Source organism: Lissotriton vulgaris, chromosome 11, assembly GCF_964263255.1.
Source record: "Lissotriton vulgaris chromosome 11, aLisVul1.2, whole genome shotgun sequence".
NCBI lineage: Eukaryota > Metazoa > Chordata > Amphibia > Caudata > Salamandridae > Lissotriton > Lissotriton vulgaris.
This window is the reverse complement of record NC_141699.1, coordinates 724,141,532-724,167,109: the sequence shown is the minus strand read 5'-3', so window position 1 is coordinate 724,167,109 and position 25,578 is coordinate 724,141,532. Positions and strand designations below refer to the sequence as shown.

Genomic DNA, 25,578 nt, shown 5'->3' with positions numbered 1-25,578 from the left:
CTCAGGGCAGGTGTTAGCTTTTGGAGATATTTGCGCTTAGCGCGAATATCTCCAAAAGTTGGTAATAGGAGATAGCGATGTTAGCGACTGTTTCCAGTCGCTAACATCTTGGCACGCCCACTTTGCATGTCATTAGTGATAAATTTCTCTGACATGCAAAGTGGGACCCAAGATGGTCGCTATCTCCTACTAGCTGTTGCTAACTGGTGCTAGCGACAGCTAGGTAATAGGGAGATAATTTTATCTCTGCTTTCTTGGCTTTTAAAGCCAAAAAAGCGGAGATAAACCCCCTTGATAATATGCCCCTTGGAGACCAATTCCCAAAGATATTGCAATGAGCAGCTGTAACTCTTGTAGAGCTGCTTAAATCCCAGTGAATCGGACTGCTCCTGACTTCTGGCTTTCTTCTAGAATTCAGAGTTAGCCACAAGTGTTACAAAAGTAAGACACAGCAAAATCTGCAAACCTCTCACTAGACAGGACTTAGAATCCCTGTTTGATGCTGGTCCATCTGCCCCTAGAGAGTCCCTTTTTTCTTATGTGCCTCCCACTTGTATCATAACAATGTTCATACTTATATGGCAAGTGCATTTCTTCATTCACCTCCAGAATAATATATGAGCAAAATCGAGCAAATATCCACTTGCCAGCTATAACCTTACAAGGGCTTAGGGTCAGATGTGAGAAATCGTGTGTATGCGATTTCCTAATAGCAAATGTTTGCAATTCGGTATTAGAAAATCACAAACTGCGCTATACAACAGCGTGTTTGATACTGTTAGCGATTCACAGTGGGTCGCAAATGGACCTGCCTCATCAATATTCATGAGGCAGGCCGTAATTTGCGACCCATTGTGTATGGGTACAATCACAGGATGGTGGCTTGATGGGGTCAGCAAACCACCACGTCTGTGATTGCATTTAGAATAAAGCAATATTTCTTTTTTGTAATACACCTGTTTTCCTTAAAAGAAAAGGGCTGCATTCCAAAAATAAAAATGGAAAGTTTTCTTTTAATTTTTTAAGAGTAGGCACTGCCTGTTCTTAAAGATGTTTTCACCCACATTCACAAAAGGGAAGGGGTCTCTTGGGGACCCTTTCCCATTTGCGAAGTTGGTGGTAACTGCAAATGTTTTGCAACTGCATTCCCGGTCACAACACATTCCTACATACCAGTGCTATTCGGTATTAGGAAGGGATGCCCTAAACAAAGCCTGTCCTAATACCGAATCCAAAAGCAAAATGCCATTCGGTAACAAGTTAAAAAGTCGCATTTTGCCTTCCTTACATGGCTAAATACTGCCATTTGCGACCAATAAAATGCTTCGTACATCTGGTCCCAAGTGTATTACTAATTCTCCAGTAGAATTATATGGAAATCACACTGAATGTAACGTACGATAGCCCGTATTGCTGGATCAATATTTAGATGATTGGAGTGTGTGTAAGCAGTTACATACCCTCATGGTTATTCTTTGAACTTATTATCCAGTTTCTGATGCCAGTCCTAGATCCTTGCCTTCCAGTGGCTACTAGAACAGAATGGGGGTGCCAGGCAGGGGAATTATGGGGGGGCGTTTGATAATATAAAAAAATGCACTTACCTTTTCCGCGGGCCGCATCTCTCCTCCACTTCTCTGTTCTTCTTGACTCCAGTCTGGAAGAAGCTGCAGGAAGCACCCGAGGCACACAGGCTCCCCAGAGCCAATCACAATGCTGCATTTCAGCGTTCTGATTGGTGTGAGCACTGTGGATCTGCGCTCAGATCAGGACAGGGAGACTGTACGTATTCCTGACTAGGTTGTCCATTACAGACTAGTGGGGAATATGCAAAGGGCACATGACTGGCCGGACAAAAGGGTCGTCCAAGCAGTCATGTGCACTTAGTGTGCATAGTCCTCCTCCCTGAGCCACCAGCCTGCCCTACCCTAACCCAGCCCAGCAGCAACTAAAAATAAAATGATAATAACTTTCAGTATTATCATTTTATATTTCTCCCTTTCACTGCTATAAAAGCAGTAGGGTGACTCTCCTCCTCCTTAGCAGAGGAGTGGCCACTGTTGCCTTGTTAACTAAAAGTACAAGTCTCTGGATAGTGTACGAGGTCTCTGCTATAAAATCCTGACAATCAGGCTTATATTCCCCTCTCACCACCTCAGTAAACATAATTACTGATATGTAGTCTCTCTGGCTGATATTATATAATCTCATGCTTAAGGTAAGCATGGGAGCACATGCATGGAAAAAAGAAAACAATGTGATCCATGAATCCATCAAGGGAAAACTATTTATGGCTACTGCTGTAGGTAATAGTGACCTGCTTAAGATTTGGGAAAAGGTGAGACAGTTCGAGCAAAGTTTCAGTGTAGGATAGGTGGTGATTTAATTGACAACAGGAGAGAAGCACGGAAGATGAAGACAACAGTTGGGTGAAGGCTTCTATGAGGCAGACCTTATTTTATATAGTGAAAAAAGACAATACATCAATCAGAAGAGAAAGGGTTAGACATTGAAAGGACATTTTTTGTCATTGACATCTGCTGATAATGATAAAGATAAACCAAGAACCATTTTGAGCGTGGAACCCCAATAGAGAAGGTTAATACCTTTCAGTATTTAGGGGTCCTTTTTGGTTCCGTCAAAAGCTGGAATCACATATGTAATGCTAGAAGACCCTCTATTGAACTAGCACCCTTTAGATTTTTGTTGGAAAACGAGGCAGCATCTGTGAGGCCTGCACAAATAACATGACTGCATTTGTCCTTCACTGGGAACCAAACACCCAATTGTAGCGCCTGACTCTCAGAGTGTAGCATTGCAGAGCAGTCTGAGGCTTACTCAAGGGTGGTGGTGTGGGCTAGTAATCGCCATTTGCAGGTGCACAAAAATAACACTCATTAATTGATTGTCCAATCTGTACTTTGCTTTATAAAAGTAAGAGTACATTTATTAAACACACACACTACTCAATACTATGCACCAATTTACAAATATACATAAGCTGTTGGAAATACTTTGTGACATTGCATAACATCTCCACCCCTCCCTCAGGGAGGGTGGGGTCTAGTACCACCACTCCCATGTATACACATCATCCTGCCCCCAATGCAATTAGTTGAACATAAACTGGAGCGAGGGCCCTGCGCACTGGCACCATCCCATTGGCGACCCCCCCCCCGATTATGTCAACCAGCATTTAAAATAGGTAACCCTGCCTTGGGGACACACAACCCTGACCTAGCATTTCCTACTGACCATGAAGTACACACCTCTACATCTTAAGGGCTAGCAGTCTGGGTTCCTCACCTAAGCACAGCAGCAAGAATATATGTTTAAGCATCACTCCAGAATAACAGTACTCTTCAGCTTTGTGTATCATTAGAATGCATTGCAATTACAGCCCCATAAGGCATCACAGATTAAATCACAGGAGTACGCATATACAGCCAGACACCCTAGCAGGAGTGTCTGGCAACATAACCCCACTTTGCTTATGACGTCATCTTTATCAAGTACTTCACATTAGACACGTGAACTTCAGTCTTCAAGCTTTAGTCCCTCTGAAAGAAATAACATTAGTAACACACTACAAGTGCAATTACACCTCTTCACCTCCAGGAGATTCCCTTCTCCAGACATCCCCAACTCAGCCCTTCACTCCTTGATGCCCTTCTCAATACACACTCAGATGTAGAACAAAAGTTCCAGCCCAGAAGGTGTTAAATGCTGGCTGAGCCCTTGAGGGGTTATTCTTTTCAAGTCCCCATGTGACTTAGGGGGGGACTCCTCTTCGTGCTGGGGAAAACTATGCTTCTCCAGCAGCTCCCCTAGCAACTTTTTAAAAATGAGGGTGAGCTCCCTCCTCTGGGGGCCACCAGGCACAAAAACAATCGATTTCCATATGCCTTGCAAGGCATTGTGGAGCGCTTCAGCTAATTCACTCTATGAATATTTGAGCAGCGGCTCTTCCGCTGTGCCGGGTAGAGAGCGGCGATCACCTTTATGGCGCTTCATGCCACCTTCGCTCTTCCGTGGCGCCCGGTCCCACCTGGACCCCAAGGTGAGGTTTATGCGGCCCGGGGAGCACACCTCGGCCGCTCCTGCGGCTTATTGGGGGGCCTGGTCCCACCCGGGCCCCAGGCACTGACTCCTTTGTTTTGGGGGTCCCGGTCACACCCGGGACCCCTGCACGCTGTCCTGGGTGAAGGGCAGCCTACCCCTGAATACCCCCGCCGGCTCCCTGCCCGGCCAGCACCCTCGTGTGCTGCTGCGGGAGCCATGCATGGGGCCCGTAGTTGGGATCCCGGGCCCCTCCCCCTTCTTTACGGGGAACGCATTGGCGCTCTCCAGCTTTGGTTTCAGCAGGGGCCAGATAGGCTCCTGGCACACCGCGGGGGCAATTTCATGGGGTGCGCAATGGCGCACCCCAAATTGTCTTCTTTGGGGGGGAAGCCCCTGGGACCTGACCCACCCCGGGGGCCCATTCCAGACCGGCGGCGGAGCCCCACGTGCTTCGTCGTCGATCCAATCAAGGGTCAAAGGTCGCCTACCTTCTGGGGGCATATCTCAGCCCCCAGGGGTCCGATCTTCTCTTTATTTGTGCCCTCTTGCTCCTGGTGGTGCCCCTTAGCCACTGGGAGAACTTTCCTTCACCCTCATTGTCTCAAGGAGGGGGGATTCAGCAGGGAGCTGTCTTCACTGACTCCCTGCACCAGCCTTTCACCTGGCTCTCCTCCTGGGCCTCTCTTCTCCCTGCGCAGAGGCCCCTGCTTCTGTGCACTGGTCCTGGACTCTTCTCCTGGTGCTGTTCAGGATTCGGGAACAGTCAGGGGGTTCCTCCTTCCAACTGCCCATTGCGCCAGGCTCCAGCACCTTCTGCCTCAGCAGACCACACATATGACCGCTCTGGATGACCCAAAAGCAGTACAAATATGACTTTGGACTCTGCAGAATACTCTTTCTCACATCCGTTACAGTGGACTTTAGTGCGTGTTTGGAATCTGTAGGCCTTATGAAAGTTACTCTAGCCCATGGGCTCCACACCCCTATAGGGGAATAATAAAGTGAAAAACAATAAAACACACTGACTTTCCCTGGCATGTTCCTTCCCAGTGTATAAAGCCTATTCCATGTCACACCACTCAATTCTGCATAAGTCCTGCCACACCATTCACTCTGTAGCTGCTCCTGGACTGTGCATGCTAGAAATCTACCCTGTGCAGCCCCTACACGTGTGCACATGCATGTACACCTGGGTCTGCATGTAACCAGCCTGGTGTCCCTTACTCCGGCTGCTGCACAGTGGCCTGGTCAAGCAAGGGGGACACCAGTCTCTTTCATCCTGAGTTCCCTGTGGGCGAGTCCCAACTTATGAGGCTCCCTACAGTAAAAGCTCAACAATTAGGTGTTCAAAAAGCGAAAAATCCGGGCGGACCATAGTGTCAGAACCACCTTCTAACAGTTTTCCAGCAATTAGGCTCAAAACTCTTAAATAAGATGCTGGTCCTCTACAGGAGCAAATGCATCTGTGGGGCAATTGATGGGGCTGAATTATGTTCATATAGAGCTCGAAATGGTCTGCAACAAATTAGGAATGTATTCCTTCAAAGACTTCCCTCTGTTCTCAACAGATCTCCCAGCTATATTTAGTACAGCTCCGTGCTCCGACACATTGTTGTAAATATGCCCCTATATTTGGCACACTGAATTATGGGTTGCCTATTTGGAGGATTATACCAAGTGACAGCCACCAGTACTCTGGTTATCGACAGGGCTCAAAGAGGAAAACGTAGCAGCATCATTAGAGTGGAATGCCTAGCTGAGGAGCATACCTATCGAATTCCTTGGTTCAAATACATTAAATATGGTTTTGACATGATTGGGACACCCGAATGACACACACTGAAATCATTAGTCTTTGATAAATGCACTGAGGCGGAATGCATAAAAGAGTCATTTAAATCCTCCATGCACACTTATACAGTGAACATGACCACCAGTATAATGAAGCCACACCATGTCATTGTATCAAATGTTCACCACATATTCCTCATCAGAAGGTTTAGGTTCAATATGGTACACTACATGCTGTCCTTCCGGTGAAGGGTTTGTGGAACAAATGGTTATCTCAATGTCCTTGTGACAACTACTCAGCACAATGCATCACACACTTCAGTTTATTCTGTCACTTCTGTGAGGATCCCAACAAATGGCTCCAAGCCCCATTGCTGCGTGCCGGTAAATTTAGATCATATAGACCTGCATTTTGAGAGTTTTCGATTGCATCCTAATTCTATAGAAGACTCTTGATTATGAGTCTGGCTGTCAGAGGACCGCCAAACTCGAGGGGGCACAGCCATGGCTGTCCAGTCACCACCACACCAGCGATTCAACCGCCATATTACAACTTTGACTGTCAGACTGCTATTGCACCACTACAACTGCCATGGAAACGCGTTCCCTGGTGGCCCCGCAAAGGTCAGGGGCTCACAATATGCTGGTGATGTCTCTGTGGCACCGCCATGCATATTATGAGTTTCAGGACCGCCAGCGGTGTCATAGAGGTTCTTCCTCCATGAAGCTGCTGGCAGATGTGCCCCATACATGGGGGTGCATGCAGGGGGCACGTTTTGGACACCCAGTGTGCATACATGCTGTGGCGGTCCTGAGGTGGTGCCTTCCTAAGGCATATATAGGTGCCTTTGAAAGGTATCGTCACAAGACCACCATGCTACCAGTCAGCCAGACCACGAAAAACTCGTAATCTGGCAGCGATCCCGTTTGGCGGTCCTGGAGCGGGCGGAGACATGGGAGCCTGCTCCAGGTCTGCCATACTCATATTCTGGCCCTTGGACTCACAAGGCTAACTCTCAAAGCTATTTTGTAATATTAGGTCATACAACGCATCATGATCAGATCACGTCTGCTTATTGAAGAGTTGTGGAGCAAATACATTTCAAAGGCACTTGCAATAGCATCCAACAAATGCATAATCTTAAACTGGCTGAAATAGAAACCTCAAGAATAGTGCCATGGCTGGACAGACTCCAGAGTCTAGAGACATGTTGACTCAGATTATCAGCCTGTAGAAGCCACTATTGTTAAAGACGTCCTGGGTCACCACCTCCAAGTTGTACATACTGATTCAGATGAGAGTGGGGTCAAGGATGCGGCTGGTGGCTGGGTGATAGGAGCAGAGAAAACTACCACAAGATGTAATAGTCTGGTGACAGGACAGAGAATAGTGGAGGTTTGTCTGGGTGCTGCAGGGTTGGATTGCTTTGGTTTATTTTACCTGTTTGTATAGTTTAAATGGCATCCCTTAAACATGTATGAATTGTTGTTCTTTTGAGAAGCAGGAAGCTTCAGGTCGGTGAGACATAACACAGTGATTACATACCATATTGTGTTTATTTTCTGCTGTAGAATACTTGTACCTGTAGTTGGTTCGCCGATGCTTAGATTTAATTAAACATCTCAATTTAGGCACGCCTACTAGAAAGCGAAAGACATAAAAAGTGCATTTGACAAAATCTGTCCCTGAAGTCCTGACCTGTGGGTCAATTGACAGTCACGCCATGATCTACTGATATGACAGATTAAGGAGAAGTGCCCCTTCCAGGGAATTCCACCTAACCGAAGGGGTGTGGCTGGACTGGAAGCTATTGACAACATGATATAATCTAGTTTGGGGCAATCAGCTTCTTGGGTGGGACCCACAACAAGCCATGGGTTATTTAGAGGTGGGTGGAGTCACACATCTCATATCGGTATTTAGTCAAGTGTTTTTTTTTCTTTGCGAGCTTTGCGTAAAACTTTCAAACTGCTGCCAGAGTTTTTTTCAAAAAAGCAGATAAAAATGTCTGTTTAAAGCACGTTTTTTGGGAGAAACAAAACGGAAAAACGGCGCTTTTAGCTGGAGAGTTGTCCTGCAACGTTTTGGGAGATATTTCCCCCACAAAAATTAATTTTCCAATAAATATCACAATTTGTGAGATGCACAAAATTGTTGTCTACATTACACAACTTCGATGAGGTATTTGTAATTTTGCGGCGCTTCACAGTAGCAATTATTCCAAGTAGGAAATGAGGTGTAATATGTTACTGAGTTGGTGGTCAGACTGATCAGGGATGTTGTGGCCTTACATTTCATGAGGAGTTTTGATGTTTTCCTTCCGATAAAAGTATTTGAAAAAGTGGCAAAGCGGGCTACAAGTGGAGATGTCTCTTCACTGCAAAGGTGAAAGGTGGCGTGGGTTCTCTGCTGGTGCCTGCTTTGTTGTATCTTCCCAGTAGTACCCTCCCTAGGCAGTACCAGTTTTAGCGTTCGTCACACCCAGTGTGACACCTTCCCAGCGGCCCATACGCCCACCCCTCCCCAGCTTGACAACCAGTGCAGCGGCACATTCCACAACCCCTTAAAGTCAATCCTGACAATAGGTATGGCCCCAAAGAGTTAAAGGTATTTGAAAATACCTAATGCGACTCTTTTTATGTTTTGGTTTATGAAAGGAAATCTAAAGACGAGCCCTTTTTGAGATGAATGGAAATAAGGGTCGCAGTGCAGTACTGAATCCCCTTGGGGTTACCACACATATAGCAATTATGAGTTTTGTGATATATATCGCATACTAATCCTCCCAGGGCTGTATTACAGTAGTGCCTGGAGGTCGCAAAGGGCGTTTGTACCCGCTTTGCACGCCCCTGGGATATTTTGGTTTTACAGAATGGGTTACAGATGCTTATGCGTCCCCTTGTGTAATACTAATAGAGCGAACGCACATAAATCGCCAACGCTATCACCAGCATTCCCTCCTTTGCATGTGGGCGTGGCCCCATGCAAATGAGTCCAAATGTTAATGAGGGAATCCCTTTACCTCTGTTCCCGCGCTGTATTATAGACCCGGGCGCAGAGGCAACAAAGCTGTCAGGGGGTGCACTGACAGTGCGCCATCTAAAAGCCAGTGTGCCCCATAATGACAGCCCTCTGGAGGGGAGAAAGGGGGTCCCATGGACCCCCCTGACATCCCATTGTATGCAGGTGCAGTCATTCATGCTCCAGCCTGCAAAGGGAACTCTAATCTCCTTTCATACTGCAGGAGGGTTCCCGCCTGCTCTGTGAAACATGGTGCGGCTTTAAAGCAGCTGCTCGGGTTTTTCACGTGAATGTGCTGTCCCAAGGATAGTGCGAGTTTGCAGCTGCCTGGGGCAGCACATTCATCCTAATACAGTTCCTTGTCCTTGTTTGCGCCGGGTGCACCTTTTAAAAGGTGCACTGGATGCAAACAAGGAAAATGCACTGATGTTTATTGGGGGAAAATACTCAATATTTACTGTAACATGAAGATTTTGGTGTTATATGCAGCAAAATCTGCATGTTATTCCCCAGAAACTCGTACATGGGTGATATTTTACGCACCTGACAAATTCTGACTCTGCCGAGTTAGATTATATCAAGTGCAATAAATATCACACCAACTACTGGGCTTTTCGTAATGAGGTACAAAGTAACAGATGCAGGTTATTGTTGCCTTTTAACCCGTTAGCCATGGCGGTAATTCCGCCGCGGTGCGGGCGTTTCCATGCGCGGGCGGGGCCGCATCGGCCATTGGCCGACGGCAACACTGGGAAGGTAGTGCTGCCGTCGGCCAATGGCCGACGGCAGCAAGGAAAGGGTTAAGAAAATGTAAAACATAAGAACCATTGTTTTGAAAAGAAAAGTAAACACAGCTAAAAAGTGGAAAATACCTGCAGGGCGAAATCATTCTAAACAATGCCTACTTTTTTCAATACTTTGTGGCACCTTTTCTCAATTATGTCCCTAGCGTACATTATAAACATTTAACAACAAAGCACAATGGTATAGTACTCGCAAATCAAGAAAACGATTGATGATATATAATAACTCTGCATAGCCTTCATGCTTACATAACACATTCCTAATGACATTTTGAAATGGTCATTGAAAGTCTGAGAGGAACACAGCAGTGCGGAATTTGAGCAGGTGCTTTTTGATGCTTGGTACTGAACCTAACAGCCTGATTCATGAAGCAAAATTGCGCCCGCAATAGATGCGAAAATGCTATCGCGGGCGCAATTCCCATAATCGGAATTCACCATTAAATATGCGAATTCGCAAACACAGATTTGCGAAAACGCAAACATATTCGCAGAATGCCGACAGGATACCAATTGCGAATCGGAAATAGCGAGAAAGCACGGATTCTGCGAAAATAATCGCGAAATCGCACATTACTCGCAATCGGTATTCATGAAAAATCGCTAATAGCGAAAAAGCCAAAAATCGCATTTTGCGAGGCGCAATTTAAGGACAACCCAAAGCAGGTGGTAACCATCAAACCCATAGGAAATTTTTTTTTGAAAAACAGTTGGCCAATCAGTAACTGGTGCAGGCCTGACCAAACACACTTAAGGGGAAGCAGCATCAGCAGAAGGAGTCTCACCATGCCAGGAATGTAGATGGTGGTCAGGCGGCGAAGGCTACAGTGAGCAGCAAGGAGGAGATGCAGAATCCAGGAGAGGATATTCCGCCAGCGGGTCACCCTGCTGGGCCAGACCAGAGAGCAAATATACGCAAAGTACCTGCTCAATGGGGCTATGATCATCAAGCTAATACAGGACCTTGACCCCCTGATGCAGCACCCAACAAGGTGGACCAATGCAGTCCCAACACATGTCCAGGTATTGTGTAGCCTGCACCTCCTGGCCTCTGGGAGCTTCCAGGGGATAGTTGCGGTAGCTGGGGGGATATCCCAGCCCACCATGTCCCGCTGCCTACGTAGGTTCCTTGACGCAATGCTGACCCAGCTACACCACCACATCAAATTTCCCACCAGCCAACAGGAATTGGATGAGACCAAGCTACAATTCTACCATGTTGCCCGTTTCCCACACGTGATAGGATGCATTGACTGTACCCACGTCCACATTTGCCCACCTGCTGGAACGGAGTACATGTACCGCAATCGCAAGTCCTACCACTCCCTCAACATCCAGATGGTCTGCAATGCAAAGACATACATCACGGACATAGTGGCACAGTACCCGGGGAGTACACATGACTCATTCATATTCTGGCACAGCGGCCTCCACACACGACTGGTCAGGGGAGACTTCAGGGAGGACACCTACTTGGTAAGTACACTTTGCCCTCAATGACACATTGCGAATGACTAGCTGCGCTGCACTGGCACTCACCCTCTGCTCCTCTCATTCAGGTGACAGTGGCTACGCCCTGCGTGAATACCTCCTCACCCCATACCTCAACCCTGCTACACCACAGCAACGGCGTTACAACGTATCACACATACGCACAAGGAATTGCATAGAGAGAACTTTTGGCCTACTGAAGAGCAGATTCCGCATACTTCACAAGACAGATGGGGCCATGTACTACAGTCCTGAAGTGTGCTGCCGCATTGTGGCTGTGTGTGCTATCCTACACAACATTGCTACCAAGCGCCGGATACCTGTCGACATCTCTGGCAGTGAATCGGAAGGGGACGACCGGCCACCTGCACATGTGCGCCATGCACGCGGGGAGAACCCAGCTGAAGGCCACAGACGTCGCAACCACATCACAATGAACAGTTTCTAGTGCACCCTCTACCCTCACCCCACAAATCACAAATGCATGCAAAATGTAATAATGACACAACGCCAATGTGTGCTGCAAAATTAAATATTATTGTTTCATTCACAATAATGGTACCAGTTTAAATGTTCACATTGCTAACAGTATTTCAGCATACTGCTGTGTGAAAGGACAGGGCAGGCTTATACTCAGCCTGTGCCTGTAATAGTCCTATCAAGTCATGTGCACCTCCTGCGCGTACCACCCAAGCGCCTCTGCGGCTCATCCTCATCCAAGGCACGTGTACCTGCAGTGGGCCAGGTGCTGCGCCTGAGTGCCCCTACGTGTGAGGCAGAGTGGCTGCTCACACTCGATGTCCCCTCACTGGCATCATCACCCCCAACAGTGGCAGGTACAGCAGGAGGGTGTTGTGCTGTCACAGCAGTGGTCAGGTGCTCAAGGACCCTGGCCACATCCTCGCAGCACTGGATGAGCTGCTGCGCAAGGGACCGCTGCGATAACTGTGAGGTGGCATTGCCTACAACATAATTGGACCTGGTGTAGGCCGTGACCCGGGTCAATAGCTGACGGTGGCGGCGGCGTGCTGCGTTGCGCGGCGATGTAATTGCAGCACTGTTGGCCTCCATGGCTGCAGTCATGCGGGCCATTCCCTCCCCCACACCTGCCATGGCTGCCGTCATGAGGTCCATCCGGTCCCCCACTCCGGCCACATTGCGCCCAATGTTGTACAGCTGTAGCTGTATGGCACCTTGCCGGCGTGCCTGCAGCTGATGTATACGGAGCATGCGTCTTTCCACGCTCATTCTCGCCAGCCGCTGTCCATTCCCCCTCCTGATGATAGGTGCATTGGTCTGCAGGCGAGACCTGCCACGCCTGCTCTGCTGGCCTGACACAGTGGGTGGCCGCTGTGTTGCCGCTGTCGCGGGCCCTGATGTTGAAGCACCAGCTGCTGGTGGTGTCACGGCAGGCGTTGCTGGTGCGGCAGAGGCTGGGGGCACACTAGTTGTGGGCCTGGCTGCGGCAGTAGTTGCTGCGCCAGAGGCTGGGGCACACTAGTTGTGGGCCTGGCTGCGGGAGTAGTTGCTGCGCCAGAGGCTGGGGGCACACTAGTTGTGGGCCTGGCTGCGGGCCTGGCTGCAGGAGTTGTTGCTGCGGCAGGGGCTGGTGGCTGTGTATGTGGCGGCACCTCCTCCTCATCCTGTGCCTCCTCATCTATTTGCGGCCTCTCGCTGTCGCTACTGTCTGCGCCACCTGTGAGGGGAAGTGGACGTTCATTAGTTGCATGTATCTGTCACACGTGCAGTTGCTACATGCATGCTGGGTGACATTCCCTGACGGGCTATGGCTTTGCGTACTTTGGAACCTGTCTGGCTGCATTGCGGTACTTCTACATTGTGGCCACACTACATGTCCCACAATGCTTCAGGGCATTACCTGATGTGCAACGATGGCATGACTATGGAACATTATTGGAGGCTATATGGTCATGGACATTCATAGGGGACAGGGTCGCAGTCGCATGCCACTTACCTTGGATGTCTTGGGTGGGGCGGGATGAGTCCAGGCAAGTCACTCCGATGCACGCCTCAGTCTCCAGCGTGTCTTCTACTTGGTCCTCCAAGGGGATGTTTGGAGGGACTGTAGGTCCTCCCCCTCCAGTGCCCGATGACTCTCCAAGCCTCTCAGCCACCTTATCTTTGGCACGACCTCGGCGGTCGTACCAGCGTTTTTTAAGTTCGTCCAGTGACCTATCAGCCACACCCACAGAGTTCACCGTGGACGCAATACCCTGCCAGATCCTGCCTTTTTCCTGCTCCGGCACCCTCCTAGAGTCCTTCCCAAACAGTTTGGAGTGGTTGGCCACCACCCCTTCTATTAAATGCTCCCGCTCCCGCTCCTGCTCGGAGAATTTTAACTTTCTCTTCCGCCCTGTGGTGTTGCTGGGCCCAGGAACTGCATCCTCAGACGTTGCTGCACTGTAGTTTCAGAGTAGAAATCCAAACAGAATTGCAGGAGCTCTCCCAGTTGCTGACTCGAGGTCTGCCTCACTGTGGTGAATGGGGGTGGGAACTGGCTGCTTCCTGGTTGTGATGTCATGACTGTGCTCGAAATGCGACTTCCCGTTTTCCCAATCTCTCGATTTTGCGATCTCGCTTTTTGCAATCTCACAATTAGCGATATCGCTTTTTGCGATATCGCAATCCCGACACGGATGTAGCCGGAAATTGCAATTTTTCTGCGATTATCGATAATCGCAAATGGCTTTTGCGGCCGCGTGCGAATCGCTTTTTTTTATCGCAAAACATCATGAATTCCGTTCTGCGATTTCTCAATTGCGATTCGCAGTTTTTCGCAAATTGAGAATCGCAGATTCCGGTTTTCATGAATCAGGCTGTATGTGACTTATGACAGTCTGCCACATGGCAACGCTGTTTGTCAAATTCATAGATAAGCACAACACTTGTTTAATACCTCAATATATATTAAAATGACAAAACCTGCACGCAAGCTAGTGTTCTTGTGTTGGATGGCCTGGAATTTTCTGAATGGTCACACTTGTTGGAGTGTGATGGTTAGTAGTTTTGTGGGTTGTCATTGGCAGAGCTAATAGTGGCACAGGGTGGTTAAGGCTGCACTGGACTCCTGACGAGGGCCCTGGCTCTTATAGTTTTGTTACAAATTAACCACTGGAATACAGTAAGTGCAAAAATGCGAAATTTGTATTGAAAAGATTGTTTTTGTTCGGAATGAAGCATAACAAAAACAGAGTGTTTTGAAGCGGCAAAAAAATCACATGCTATGGGGATGAAATATACACTTTTTACTTATTAAAGATCCATTAATATCTACAGCTCCCATGGTCCCATGTCATGTGTGACACCTTAACCCCAGTCTATCTATTTGGCCCTGCGAACACTGCATTATTTTGCTGTAATATTTATAGGAATAAAATCACAGTTCACTAATAGTAATTTGCCGAAAATTGAGGATTTTGCTTGTCACGTCACAAAAAACCACAAAAGTGCAAGTGGCATGATCCATCTTTTGTACTTGCCTATGTGTCACCTTAAAATGCACAAAGTTTTCATCATCATGTGCTCACGAGCTGCACAGCATCCACCACCTCATGCAAAATACCCAAGTCTCCCTTGATGTTCAGCACAAGGGCCTCATTTACAAACTTTTGATGACCTCCAGTGCAACAGGCCTTCCTGCTGTGCTGCTGTGCATCAAAAGAAAGGGGCAGGAATGCACCGTATCTACGAGATATGGTGCATTCCTATCCCTCTCGCCAGTGCACTAACAGCAGCCGTGCACCAATGAAGAAACTTTTGCTACATGTTGCAAGGGTGCACGCGTTGCCGGGAAGATTGTTTTTGTGCAAGAAGGGACACCTTCCTGCACACAAACAATAACTGATGGCATTTTCCTTTTTCTTTGCAGAATGCAGCACACATAGAAAGCGGAGAAAAAATATTTCTCCTTGTTGCACCACTCCTACGCCTTGCCTGGGGAGGAGTAGGAATCCGATGCATTCTCATCTGGGAATGCTTCAGCTCCATGGGTGTTGTTGCGTGGGAACACCCACAGCAACACCCATGAAACACCTCTTTCACGCAACGTTCTGTGTGACATGGGCACATCTTTACAAGGCCACGTAAAGTAGCTATGCCTCTGGGACCTCGTAAATAAGGCCCACAGTGCTTCTTGGAGTTTCAGTACAAAGTGTTTTCACAAGTTCTATTGTGAGGTCTATCAGCTGCTGCTCCCCTGAGCTACTACACGCATTGCACATCTGACGCTCATCACCCACCCAGTACTCTACTGAAATGAATAAACAGTGATCAAAGGGGACAAACCACAGCTATCCCCTCTACCTCACTTCACCCGTGTCTGATGTGCATCAGTCTGTGCTCTTCTGATGCACAGATCACACTCTCTCTGCTGCCACACAGGGTTCTATATTATTGTTGCCCTGCGGCATTTGTGTCTGCAGATCTGTTGAACTTTTAAGAATTGACAGTTGTAGAGGTGATGGTCTAAGTATGGGTGCATGTCCTATGTGTGATTTTGTGCATGCACTTTACAAAACACAAACCTATTATCTTTGCCAATGTTTGTTGTAGCACCTCTGTGTACCAGACCAACTGCATCATCCACATACCATGCACACTACACTACTATTTGTTGCTTTACTACTGTTAACAGTTCTTGAATCAACAGCTAACAGTAAACCACACTTAAGAATGCTCCTTACTTTTCACATATTAAATAACCTTTCTTGGTGATTTGTGTTTTTCCAACAGAGTCAGATCTTCAGATATGTCATCTGACAGCACCTACCTGCTGCACCAAAAAAATGGAAGAGTTCTATCAAGCAGCTGTTCGGAGGGAACTCGTTCAGGGCATACGGTCACTGAACTTTGAGCTCAAGTTTTTGATTGTTGATCACATCACTGAATTTCAAGGTAAGAAAATAACGTTATTAGCCCTCTAAGGACTGTCTCAAGATACGTTATGGGTGCAGCCATTGGGAAGCCATTGGGCTAAAAGGAAATTCTGGAAAGTTGACAATAATCTGATATATCTCAATAACCACGCGGCTGGAGAACTTTAAGCAACATGTCTAGTAAATGTGATATGTAGCTGGCTCTGGGTATGGAGCTGAATTTGCTCCAACCCTGATGGTCTCTCTGAATAATTTCAAATGCGGGCCTATTTGAAACTATCGAATTGACTTAATATCTTGGATTTTCCAACTCTTTTCTCTGTAGTGTGCCTTTGCTTTCTGGACTGCCTACCTGGATCTCTATGAGGTTATAGCTACATGTTTTTTTTACTGTCTGTCACAGTGATGTCTTATACCTCTGAAATATGTCCATCTCACAATTGGCTAGCCTGAATACCATCCAAGCCCACAAGGGATGAATAAAGTCAGTCCCTGACACGTGTTTCACTCTTATTAGAGTTCGCCAAAGAAACACAGCTTTGGGTAGTTCCCAAAATGCAGAGTTCCCTACCCACAAGTCAGAGACTGCTCTTATTCATTCCCAGTTGCCTTTGAAGGTATTTTATCAATCCAATTGTTAAAAGGCTTTTGCAAGTTTTAAGGTCGGTGTGGGTGGCACCAGCTAATTAACTATGCTTAAAGACTTTGTTGCCAAAATGGTAAAGAGCTTTTCACTTTCCTAGCTCAGCAGGTATGGCACTATGCTAATCATATGCTTTAAAGCTATGCTGATAAAACAGATATTTGAGGTGAGCAGTTTTAGAGTGTCGTTGATGTTGTAGAGTGTTTGTTCCATATAAAGAAACTTCTCTCCACCTAACACCTGGGAACTACCATGAAATCCCTACTTTTTTCATTTTTTATTGTACATTGTATTTAAATGTTCCACCGTAAAACATTACATATTTGCAGAAAGCGATAACTTTTAGAAGAGTATAACACACATGAAGTACAGAGGGCAGCAAGAGGAAACTTCTCAGTTGTACATCTTAAAACAGTAGGAAGAGACAACGCTTGCACACTATAATTAGCGGCATACAAAATACAAGTCACAATATGTTTAGAAGTGTGTGTTTGCCTGTACATATGTATATACCTCCTGCAGCGTACCTCCTGTTCTAGGTGGCAGAGGACACAATCTACCTACAGCATGCATGGAATCTTAATGCTCCTCCTCTGCCACCTCCACTTCTTCTTCAGTAAGGAATTGTGCATAAAGTCCCCAAAAGCTCCTAGGGTGACTCTGAGGGCGTAACAGTTCATTATACAACTGAGACTGTGTATTAAAGTCCAACATATCTTTAGACCATTCTGAAACCGTAGGAACAGCCCCTGAGCCCACCGCATTGCTCCTCTGCATTTAGCGAGAAGTAGCCCCAATGCCATTAATTTACGGACATCTCTCTGAAACTCCCTAGTGTAACCCAACAGTGCCAGCAGGGGATCTGGGGCAAGCAAAAGACCAGTGATCTCGTTAAGCCTCTGGAGTAGTTGACACCAGAACTCAGCAATCTGAGGACAATGCCAGGCGATATGAAGAAAGCCCGCAGGGTCCTCTCCTCATCGATCACACCTGGCTGAGTCCTTCAAGCAATATCGCATTAGTTTCTCTGGTGTGTAGTATACTCTGTTTAGGAATTTAAAATGTATGAGTCTGTGTCTGCCATTTATTGAGACCTTCTGTGTGACCTCACAGCGGTATCTCTATTTATCATCATCTATTGTTACCCCTAGATCACCCTGCCAGTCTAAACTGGATTTACTATACTGGGTTCTTCTAAATTCATGTGATATTCCAAATAAATTAGATTTACAATTTTGGGGGGATTTGGCGTGAAGCAAGTATGTGAGGGTAAGGGGTAAGTAATTCAAGTGGTTCCTGTAGATCGCCTCTCAAAAGTGCCTGCAGAGCATGTCTTACCCTGAAGAAATGGAATTGTGAGAGTGCAGTGAAGTCCTACCCCTCTGCTGCTACCTCATCGCATGTGTGAGCCCTACCCTCTGTGAATAGATAACCCATAGTTGAAATGTTAATGGATCGTAAAGCCTACACCGTCTCCCTCTCCACACGCATTGAAAGCCAGTGACACCACTCCACAGGCAGTAGCGGGGACTTTAGCAGTACAAATAATGATCAATAATGGCAAGCATGGACTGTTGAATTGACCACGTCAAGTATGCTATGTCGTCTGATCGGATTACAGCACAGTCTCTGAGGGAGAGGGTCTGGTTTGACCGCTACCCATGCGAAATACAGATGTGGGAGATCCTGCGGCCCATGCACCCAAAAATGTGCGTATGAGCTCTGAGCAATTCTGTGATATAATTCTAGATCTGGGGCTCCCAATCCACCCATTGAATAGGGAAGTGGGAGAGTATCTCATTTAACTTTTGGCTGCTTACCCGCCCTGGCCAATCACACCATTAGCGAGCGTAGGATCTAAAATTTGTGTTTGGGGAGAACCATGGGAATGTGTAGGAAGAGAAATAGACATCTAGGCAAGACCACCATCTTCATTAGCGAGATACGTCCCATCAGGGACAAGGGAAGGAGAATCCAGCGGTCAATATCTTCTTCTAATTCTGCATAGGTTACTTAACATATATCGCCCGAATCGCCTTTTGAGATCTATGGGCAGTATGCAGTTCCTGGTCCCCCGCATACATAAATCACGATGGGTGGGCGCTCTTTCAGGTTCTTGGCAAGTAAGCAGTGGAATGATCTTCCTATGGAGCTCCGAATGGAACCGTCGGAAACGAGGTTCCGTCAGAAACTTAAAACCTATCTGTTCCCTGTACTGTAACATCTTCTTAGTATTTCCCCCCCCCCCTTTGTTCTTTCGTTTCCCTGGGCAGCTGATGATCCTGCCTTTTATTCTAGTAGGAATGCATCCTAGCGCGGAGACGCACTGTTGTAGTGTATTCAGGCGCTTAATAAATGTTTTTATTATTATTATTATTATTATTAATTTCACAATCGGCCTGCCATAATTATCACTGATTACTAATTCTGATTTGGTGTGGATTTGTGTCCCAAGATATCGCACCGGGACTGTGGACCACTGTAGGTGGAAGTCCTTGGCGACTTGCTTTGTAGACAGGATCAGCGGGAATACAATAGATTTAACCCAATACATTTTCAAGTCAGAAACACCCCCAAACCTCAACACTTACTTTATTATCAGTGTCAGGTTAGATCGCGGCTCCCTGACATACAGCAGCATGCCTTCTGTGTAAGCAGATACAATGAGATTGTAGTTTGGAAAGCATATTCCTCTGTGCCCGTGGTATTCATGCAGTGCACAAGCCAGAGGTTCCGCTACAATTGCTTACAACAGTGAGGGACAGAGGGCAGCCCTGCTGCGTGCCTCTCGATATCATAATTGGTTGAGTGATCACATCCCCGACCTGAACCCCAGCTACTGGTCTATGATAGAGGACCAACACCAGTTTGAGGAAAATCTCACCCACTCCAATTCGTCGCTATACCTGCGTCCCTGAACTCCCTACTTGCTAAAAATGTGAACGACAACTCTAACAAAGCATTCATTGAAGAAGCATGAACATCAATTCACCAAAAAGTTAGCAGAAGTGACATCACAGTCCCTTTGACCCTTTACACTCACACACACACACATGCACACACATTCACACTTACATACACTCTCTCACGAAAATACACGCCCGCCCCCAAGCATGCATACAACATACATCTAAAAGCCTTTTTTCACTTAACTCAGTTGCCAGGGAAGGTCTTGTTCCAGCTAATTGTACTCATTTTTTTATTATACTAATAGTGAATAATACAACAGTATTTACTATTAAAGAAATACAAAAACTTTGCTAAAACAAAGAGAGTGGAGCCCCAACCCTTGTCCATAAGGAGGAGTTGCAACTGTGTTTCTTGCACTGATTTCTTCACCGCTGACTTCAGGGGTCACACAGGCAGTTCTAAGAGTTGCAAGGGGCAAGCTATGGGTCGCAGCTACGACCCCTGGTGACCTTTATATGTTGTCCATGTGAAGAAGGCTGACTGTTTGCTCCTCTATTTGTTTACTGTCTTTTGGGCTGGTCCAATATCTGACTGACACTTCCAACAAGTAATTGCTGAAGGGGGATTAACACCTTGGCTGCTGGGGCTATTCCCCTGCTGTGCTGGGGGGCGGGGGAGAGCACAGCGCCCCCATGCTCATGACGAGCTGAGCTCGTCATGACCACACCCGTTTAATGGAATGCTCAGCACAGCAGGGGAATTAGCCCAGCGTGCGAGCATTCCACGGGCCATGACAAGCTCAGCTCGTCATGAGCACCGGAGCACTCTGGCTCATGACGAGCTGAGCTCGTCATGGGCATGGGAGGGGTTAAAAGCTTCTCTCTAGGTATATTCTCTCTACGCCACTCTACTCTATGGCACTTTACTGTATACCAAAGACAATGATGGATTTACTTTGTGATACGCTGCAAAAACATAAAAAAAATGAAAACATTACAAATTTAATGAACAAAAGAAAAGGTTAATGCCTACTTATGGTTACTAAAAAATTACATTATTCTTTCTTTACAACCCAAACTTAAACTACACAAACAGTGGAGTGGCTTACAGTGGAATAGCATGAACTGGAGTGGCATACAAGGGAGTAGCGTATAGTGGAATAGTGTACAGTGCAGTGGTGTTGAGAGGAGGGCCATTGAGTGGAGTGGTGTACAGTAGAGTGGCATAGAGTGTAGTGGCAGAGATTGGAATAGTGTAGATTAGAGACTTAGAGTGGGTGTGGTACAATGGAGTACCATAGAGTACAGTGGAGTATAGTGGAGTGGTCTACAGTGGTATAACTTAGAGTGGAGTGGCGTGGAGTGCAGTAGTGTACAGTAGAGTGGCGTTCAATGGAAAAGCATTGAGCGGAGTGGCATAGAGTCTAGTGGTGTAGAGTAGAATAGAGTAGTGTGGTATTGTGTATTGTGGCATAGCTTTGAGTGGCAAAGAGTGGAATAGTTTAGAGTGGAGTGGCGTAGAGTGGAGTAATGTAAGGTCCAGTGGCATAGAATAGAGTGGTGTAGAGTGGAGTGGCGTACAGTGGAAGAGTGTAGATTGGAGTGGCATACAGTGGAGTGGTACTGAGTGGAATAGTACAGAGTGGTGTGGCTTAGAGTGGAATGTCATACAGTTGAATAGCATAGAGTAGAATGGCGTAGACTGGCACAGAGTTGAGTGGTGTAAAGTGGAATAGCTTTGAGTGTAGTGGCATTAAGTGTAGTGGCGTACAGTGGTGTGGTGTCAGTAGAGTGGAGCTGCGCAGAGTCTAATTCTGTAGAATGGAGTGGCGTACAGTGAAATGGCATAAAGTGGAGTGGTGCAGAGTGGATTAGCGTAGCGTGGAATAGCGTAAAGCAGAATGGCATGGATGGGAGTGAAATACAGTGGAATAGCATAGAGTGGAGTGTCTTAGAGTCGAGTGAAGTTGAGTGGAATAGCATAGTGTCATTGGGCGTATTGTGGCATAGAGTTGAGTGGCATAGAGTGGAATAGTGTAGAGTGGAGTTGTATAGAGTGAAGAAGCGTAGGGTGGAGTAGCATAGAATAAAGTGGTGTAGAGTGGCGTGGCTTACAGTTAAATCACGTAGAGTGGAATGGCGTAGAGTGGCATAGAGTTGAGTGGAGTAGAGTGGAATAGCTTTGAGTGGAGTAGCATAGAATTGAGTGGCATACAGTAGCTTGGTGTCAGTAGAGAAGCATAGAGTTGAATAGTATAAGGTGGAGTTGTGCAGAGTGAAGTGGCATAGAGTCGAATAGCGTAAAGCAGAATGGCATAGATTGGAGTGGCATACAGTAGAATAGTGCAGTGTGGAGTGACGCTGAGTGGTTTAGAGCCAAATGGAGTAGAGTAGAATAGCATAGAGTGGAATAGTGTAGAGTGGAGTGGTGTAGAATGGAGTGGCGTACAGTAGACTGGCATAAAGTGGAGTTGCGTAAAGTCGAATAGCGTTAAGTGGAGTGGGGGAGAGCAGAGTGATGTAGAGTGGAGTGGCATAAATTGGAGTGGCATACAGTGGAATAGCGTAGAGTGGACTGAGTTAGAGTGGAGTGGTGCAGAGTGGAGTAGCATTGAGTGGAGTGACATAAAGTGGAGTAGCATAGACTGGAGTGGTGTACCGTGGGTTGGTGTAGAGTGGTATTCAACTGAGTATTATAGAGTGGAGAGGCGTTGAGTGGAGTGGGGTAGAGTGGCGGGGCTTTGGGTAGAATAGCATAAAGTGCAGCGGCATAGAGTGTAGTGGTGTAGAATGGAGTGGCGTAGAGTGCTATACCTTTGAGTGGAGTGGCATAGACTGGAGTGGTGCCCAACCCCGGGATATAGCAGTTTCAATGCCTGCACTGGTGCGGGCAGGGAAACCAGTGTTGTTTTTCGCTTGGTCGGAGCAATTTCAAAACTCCCACCAAGTGAGAGCCAACATTAAGTCCATTCTCTGCGGATGGGAGCATGATAATCCTGCGTCCTGGGAGTCTAAAAAGGTTTGGGTGGGACCATGTGGGCCCCTTCCCATTAAAAAATAGAGGGCCCGGGGGATGGGTGTTCCGTGGCCTAAAGAGGCTTCGGGACTCATGCCCCTTTCCCTTAGATTTTGTCCCCGGGTTCCAAGAAGGCTCAGGGACCAGCTTCCTCTCTCTAGCAGAAACATTAATCACAAAAGTTATCTTAACATTTTTATTGCTGTCTGAAAGCTGGATGCACAAGTAACACTGCTGCAGGTACTTTTAAATAATATATTATTGCTAAACACAGTGCCCCCCTTGATGTCAGTGCACCCCTGATAGAGATAAGAGTTTTGTCTAGCGGCAATTTTGACTCACCATAAAGTAGCACAAAGGGTTAATAGGCCTGCTGCAAAGAACAGATGTGTATTTTATGTGGATAGCTGAGTGGATTAATAAAGCCAGCCTTAACAGCGCTTTAAAACAAATTAAATATATGCGAGAGAGTGGCAATGGAGAGATGAGGGGAACTTTTGCTGGGTGGTAGTGAGGGAATTTGGGGAGGAGGCCATTGGGCTGGAGCCCAAATGATTTTTGCACCGGGCACCACCAGCACTAAAATCGGCCCTGGATCTGAGCCTGACCCTTGGCTCAGATTTGGCTTGGCTCTTCCTGTGAAGCTTTTGGCTTGCTCACCCCTCACTATAAATAAGCTTCTTAAACTGCTGGGCTGCAAGGGAACTATGGAAATATGAATACAGCACTATCTATCTTTCCTTTTTGTTACAGATGGGAATAACTCAACACTGCCTCTCCATATGTTGCTTTCTCATTCACCCATCCCTGCATCGCCTCCTTTCTCTCCTCTTTAATTTCTTACCCTCCTTTTTTAGGTAGAGCATTCAAGACCTATTGCATATACTTCAGTATATACTTATTATATACTTATGTATATGTACTTTGTGGGCTCTGGAGATCAGCCCTAGGACTTGTCTGCTTCCGCTTAGGGACTTTTTTTCAGTTCAACTGCCTCTATTAAACTGTCTTGATAGAAAACGACCAGAAGAGGTCAGTAAAATACCAGAATCACTTTAGCATTCTCTTGATTCCAGTCCACAGAAATTGTCTTCCACAAGCACCCGTAGACAATTATATTTTTTTCAAACATTGTATTTTCAGTGATATGACCACCAAAGGCCCTGATTTTATATTAAAAACAGAGCTTTGGACTATACCATTTCCTGTGGAAAGGCAATATTTCTCTCCATGTGTTCCCATACCTGGTGTGTCACGCAGCTTGGTGCTTACTTTCCTTCCATGTTAAAGAACAGTAGATGTTTCAGCACCCAGGCTAATGTACTGCATAGCTAAAGACATATAAGGTCCCAAAGGTGAGACCGATTGCATTGCAAATGCTTGTTTATTTTCTCTGCACCCATATACTTCACTTTACAACTTTTGCAATTCTGTGATTCATTCTCTTTCACACACACCACCGTTCCTTTTGTCCTTCTTCTTATCCCTCTGTTGCGGTCACGTTCTCAGTTCTTTTTCCTGCTTTCTTCTCCTCGCCATCTTCTCCTTCAACTCTACTTATCTAGCTCTCATTGCCTTTCCATTTTCCTCTTTCCTACCTCATACCGCCTTCTCCCTCTCTCCTTTCATCTCTCTTTCTCTCCTACCCTCTCCCTGACTCCATTTTCTTTTTGACCTTCTCATCCCTTTACCATCATCCTCCAACCTATGTTTATTTCGGCTTTCCTATCACACTGCTCATCTACTTTCACTCTCCCTCTCATGTCATGCCTCCATTTTATCTCCTCACATCTTTGTCCTTCCTGTCTCCTTTTCCTCCTTTCAGGCATATGTGATTCTTGTGAAGATGTGGTCGCCCGTGTAGTATGAAAAGCTATTTGTGTGTGGCAATGGTCAGAGAGCGTTCTACAAATTCCTATCAGAGCCTAGAGTACAGGTCTTTACGAGCTTATGTTTAGGGAAATTGGAGAAGGGATTGACAGATGGATAAAAGCAGCGTTTTGGAAGCAGTGAACAAGCCCTACAACAGACCTTCTTACTAGGCAAGGCCAGACAATGGTCTGAATAGGAAGAGGAGGGCCTCTAAAATGAATGTGGGACTTGAATAAATGGCTCACAACAGTTTATTACCAGCAGCGTGCGAAAAAAAGTAGCAGCAAGGTCAGGAAGATGTAACATAATGTCAGACAGTACCTTACGTCTGGAATAGAAAAAAGCAAAGTGAACTTTACTTCGGGCATATTTGTCACCGATGAGACCCGGAAAGAGTGGGAATCACAGAAGACTGGGACAAAAAGCAAGGCAGGCTTTAGGATGATTAAAAAGTTGAGTGTAATGCCATGAGGCCAGGGAACAGCCACATTGGCATTGGGCCAATGGAAACGCTGCTGTGGTCCAGGGTATATGATTTAAAACTTAAATTAACTATTTTGAAAGATGCATGTTTTGTGTTCTTACTTCACAGATGCATGCCATATAGTGGGGCTTGGGGGCCTTATTTATGAAAACTAGCTCATCGCTGCATGAAAACAGCGATGCAACAGTTTTCATTGCGTCCTCTTCCAACATGATTGATACATCTTATTTACTGTATGAGGAATCATGTTGCAAGGAATGACAGATAAGTCAGTATTACTGACGTAGCTGTCGGCGCAAAGCGGATGCAACTCCCGTCAATGCAGGGTGGCGGGCTATTTTTATAGCACTACGTCAGTCTTACGCCTTCTGTGAGACAGGTGGAAGATAGTGACGCAATGGCGTCCTAGAAGTGGCGCACTGAAATCTCATAGACTTCAAGGTGCCACTTCTACAAGGCTTTTTGTGTGGGAACGACCACCCTGCATTCATTATACCTGGTGCAGGTATAATGTGGCGCAGGGGTTTACAAAGTCACTTTGTAAATATGGCAGAACATGGGGCATTATTTACGCCACTGTTGGGTCACAA

The 25,578-nt window shown here is 46.5% G+C and overlaps 1 protein-coding gene across 2 annotated transcripts in view; it reads left to right on the top strand.

Moving 5' to 3' along the window:
• The window catches only part of LOC147683385 (glypican-5-like), a 1,567,690-nt gene that overhangs the window by 405,019 nt on the left and 1,137,093 nt on the right, over positions 1-25,578 (top strand). For both annotated transcript variants that reach the window (XM_086943808.1, XM_086943807.1), the window contains exon 2: positions 15,922-16,083. In XM_086943808.1, the coding sequence (XP_086799934.1) occupies positions 15,922-16,083 (162 nt within the window). The remainder of the gene's footprint in view (positions 1-15,921; positions 16,084-25,578) is intronic.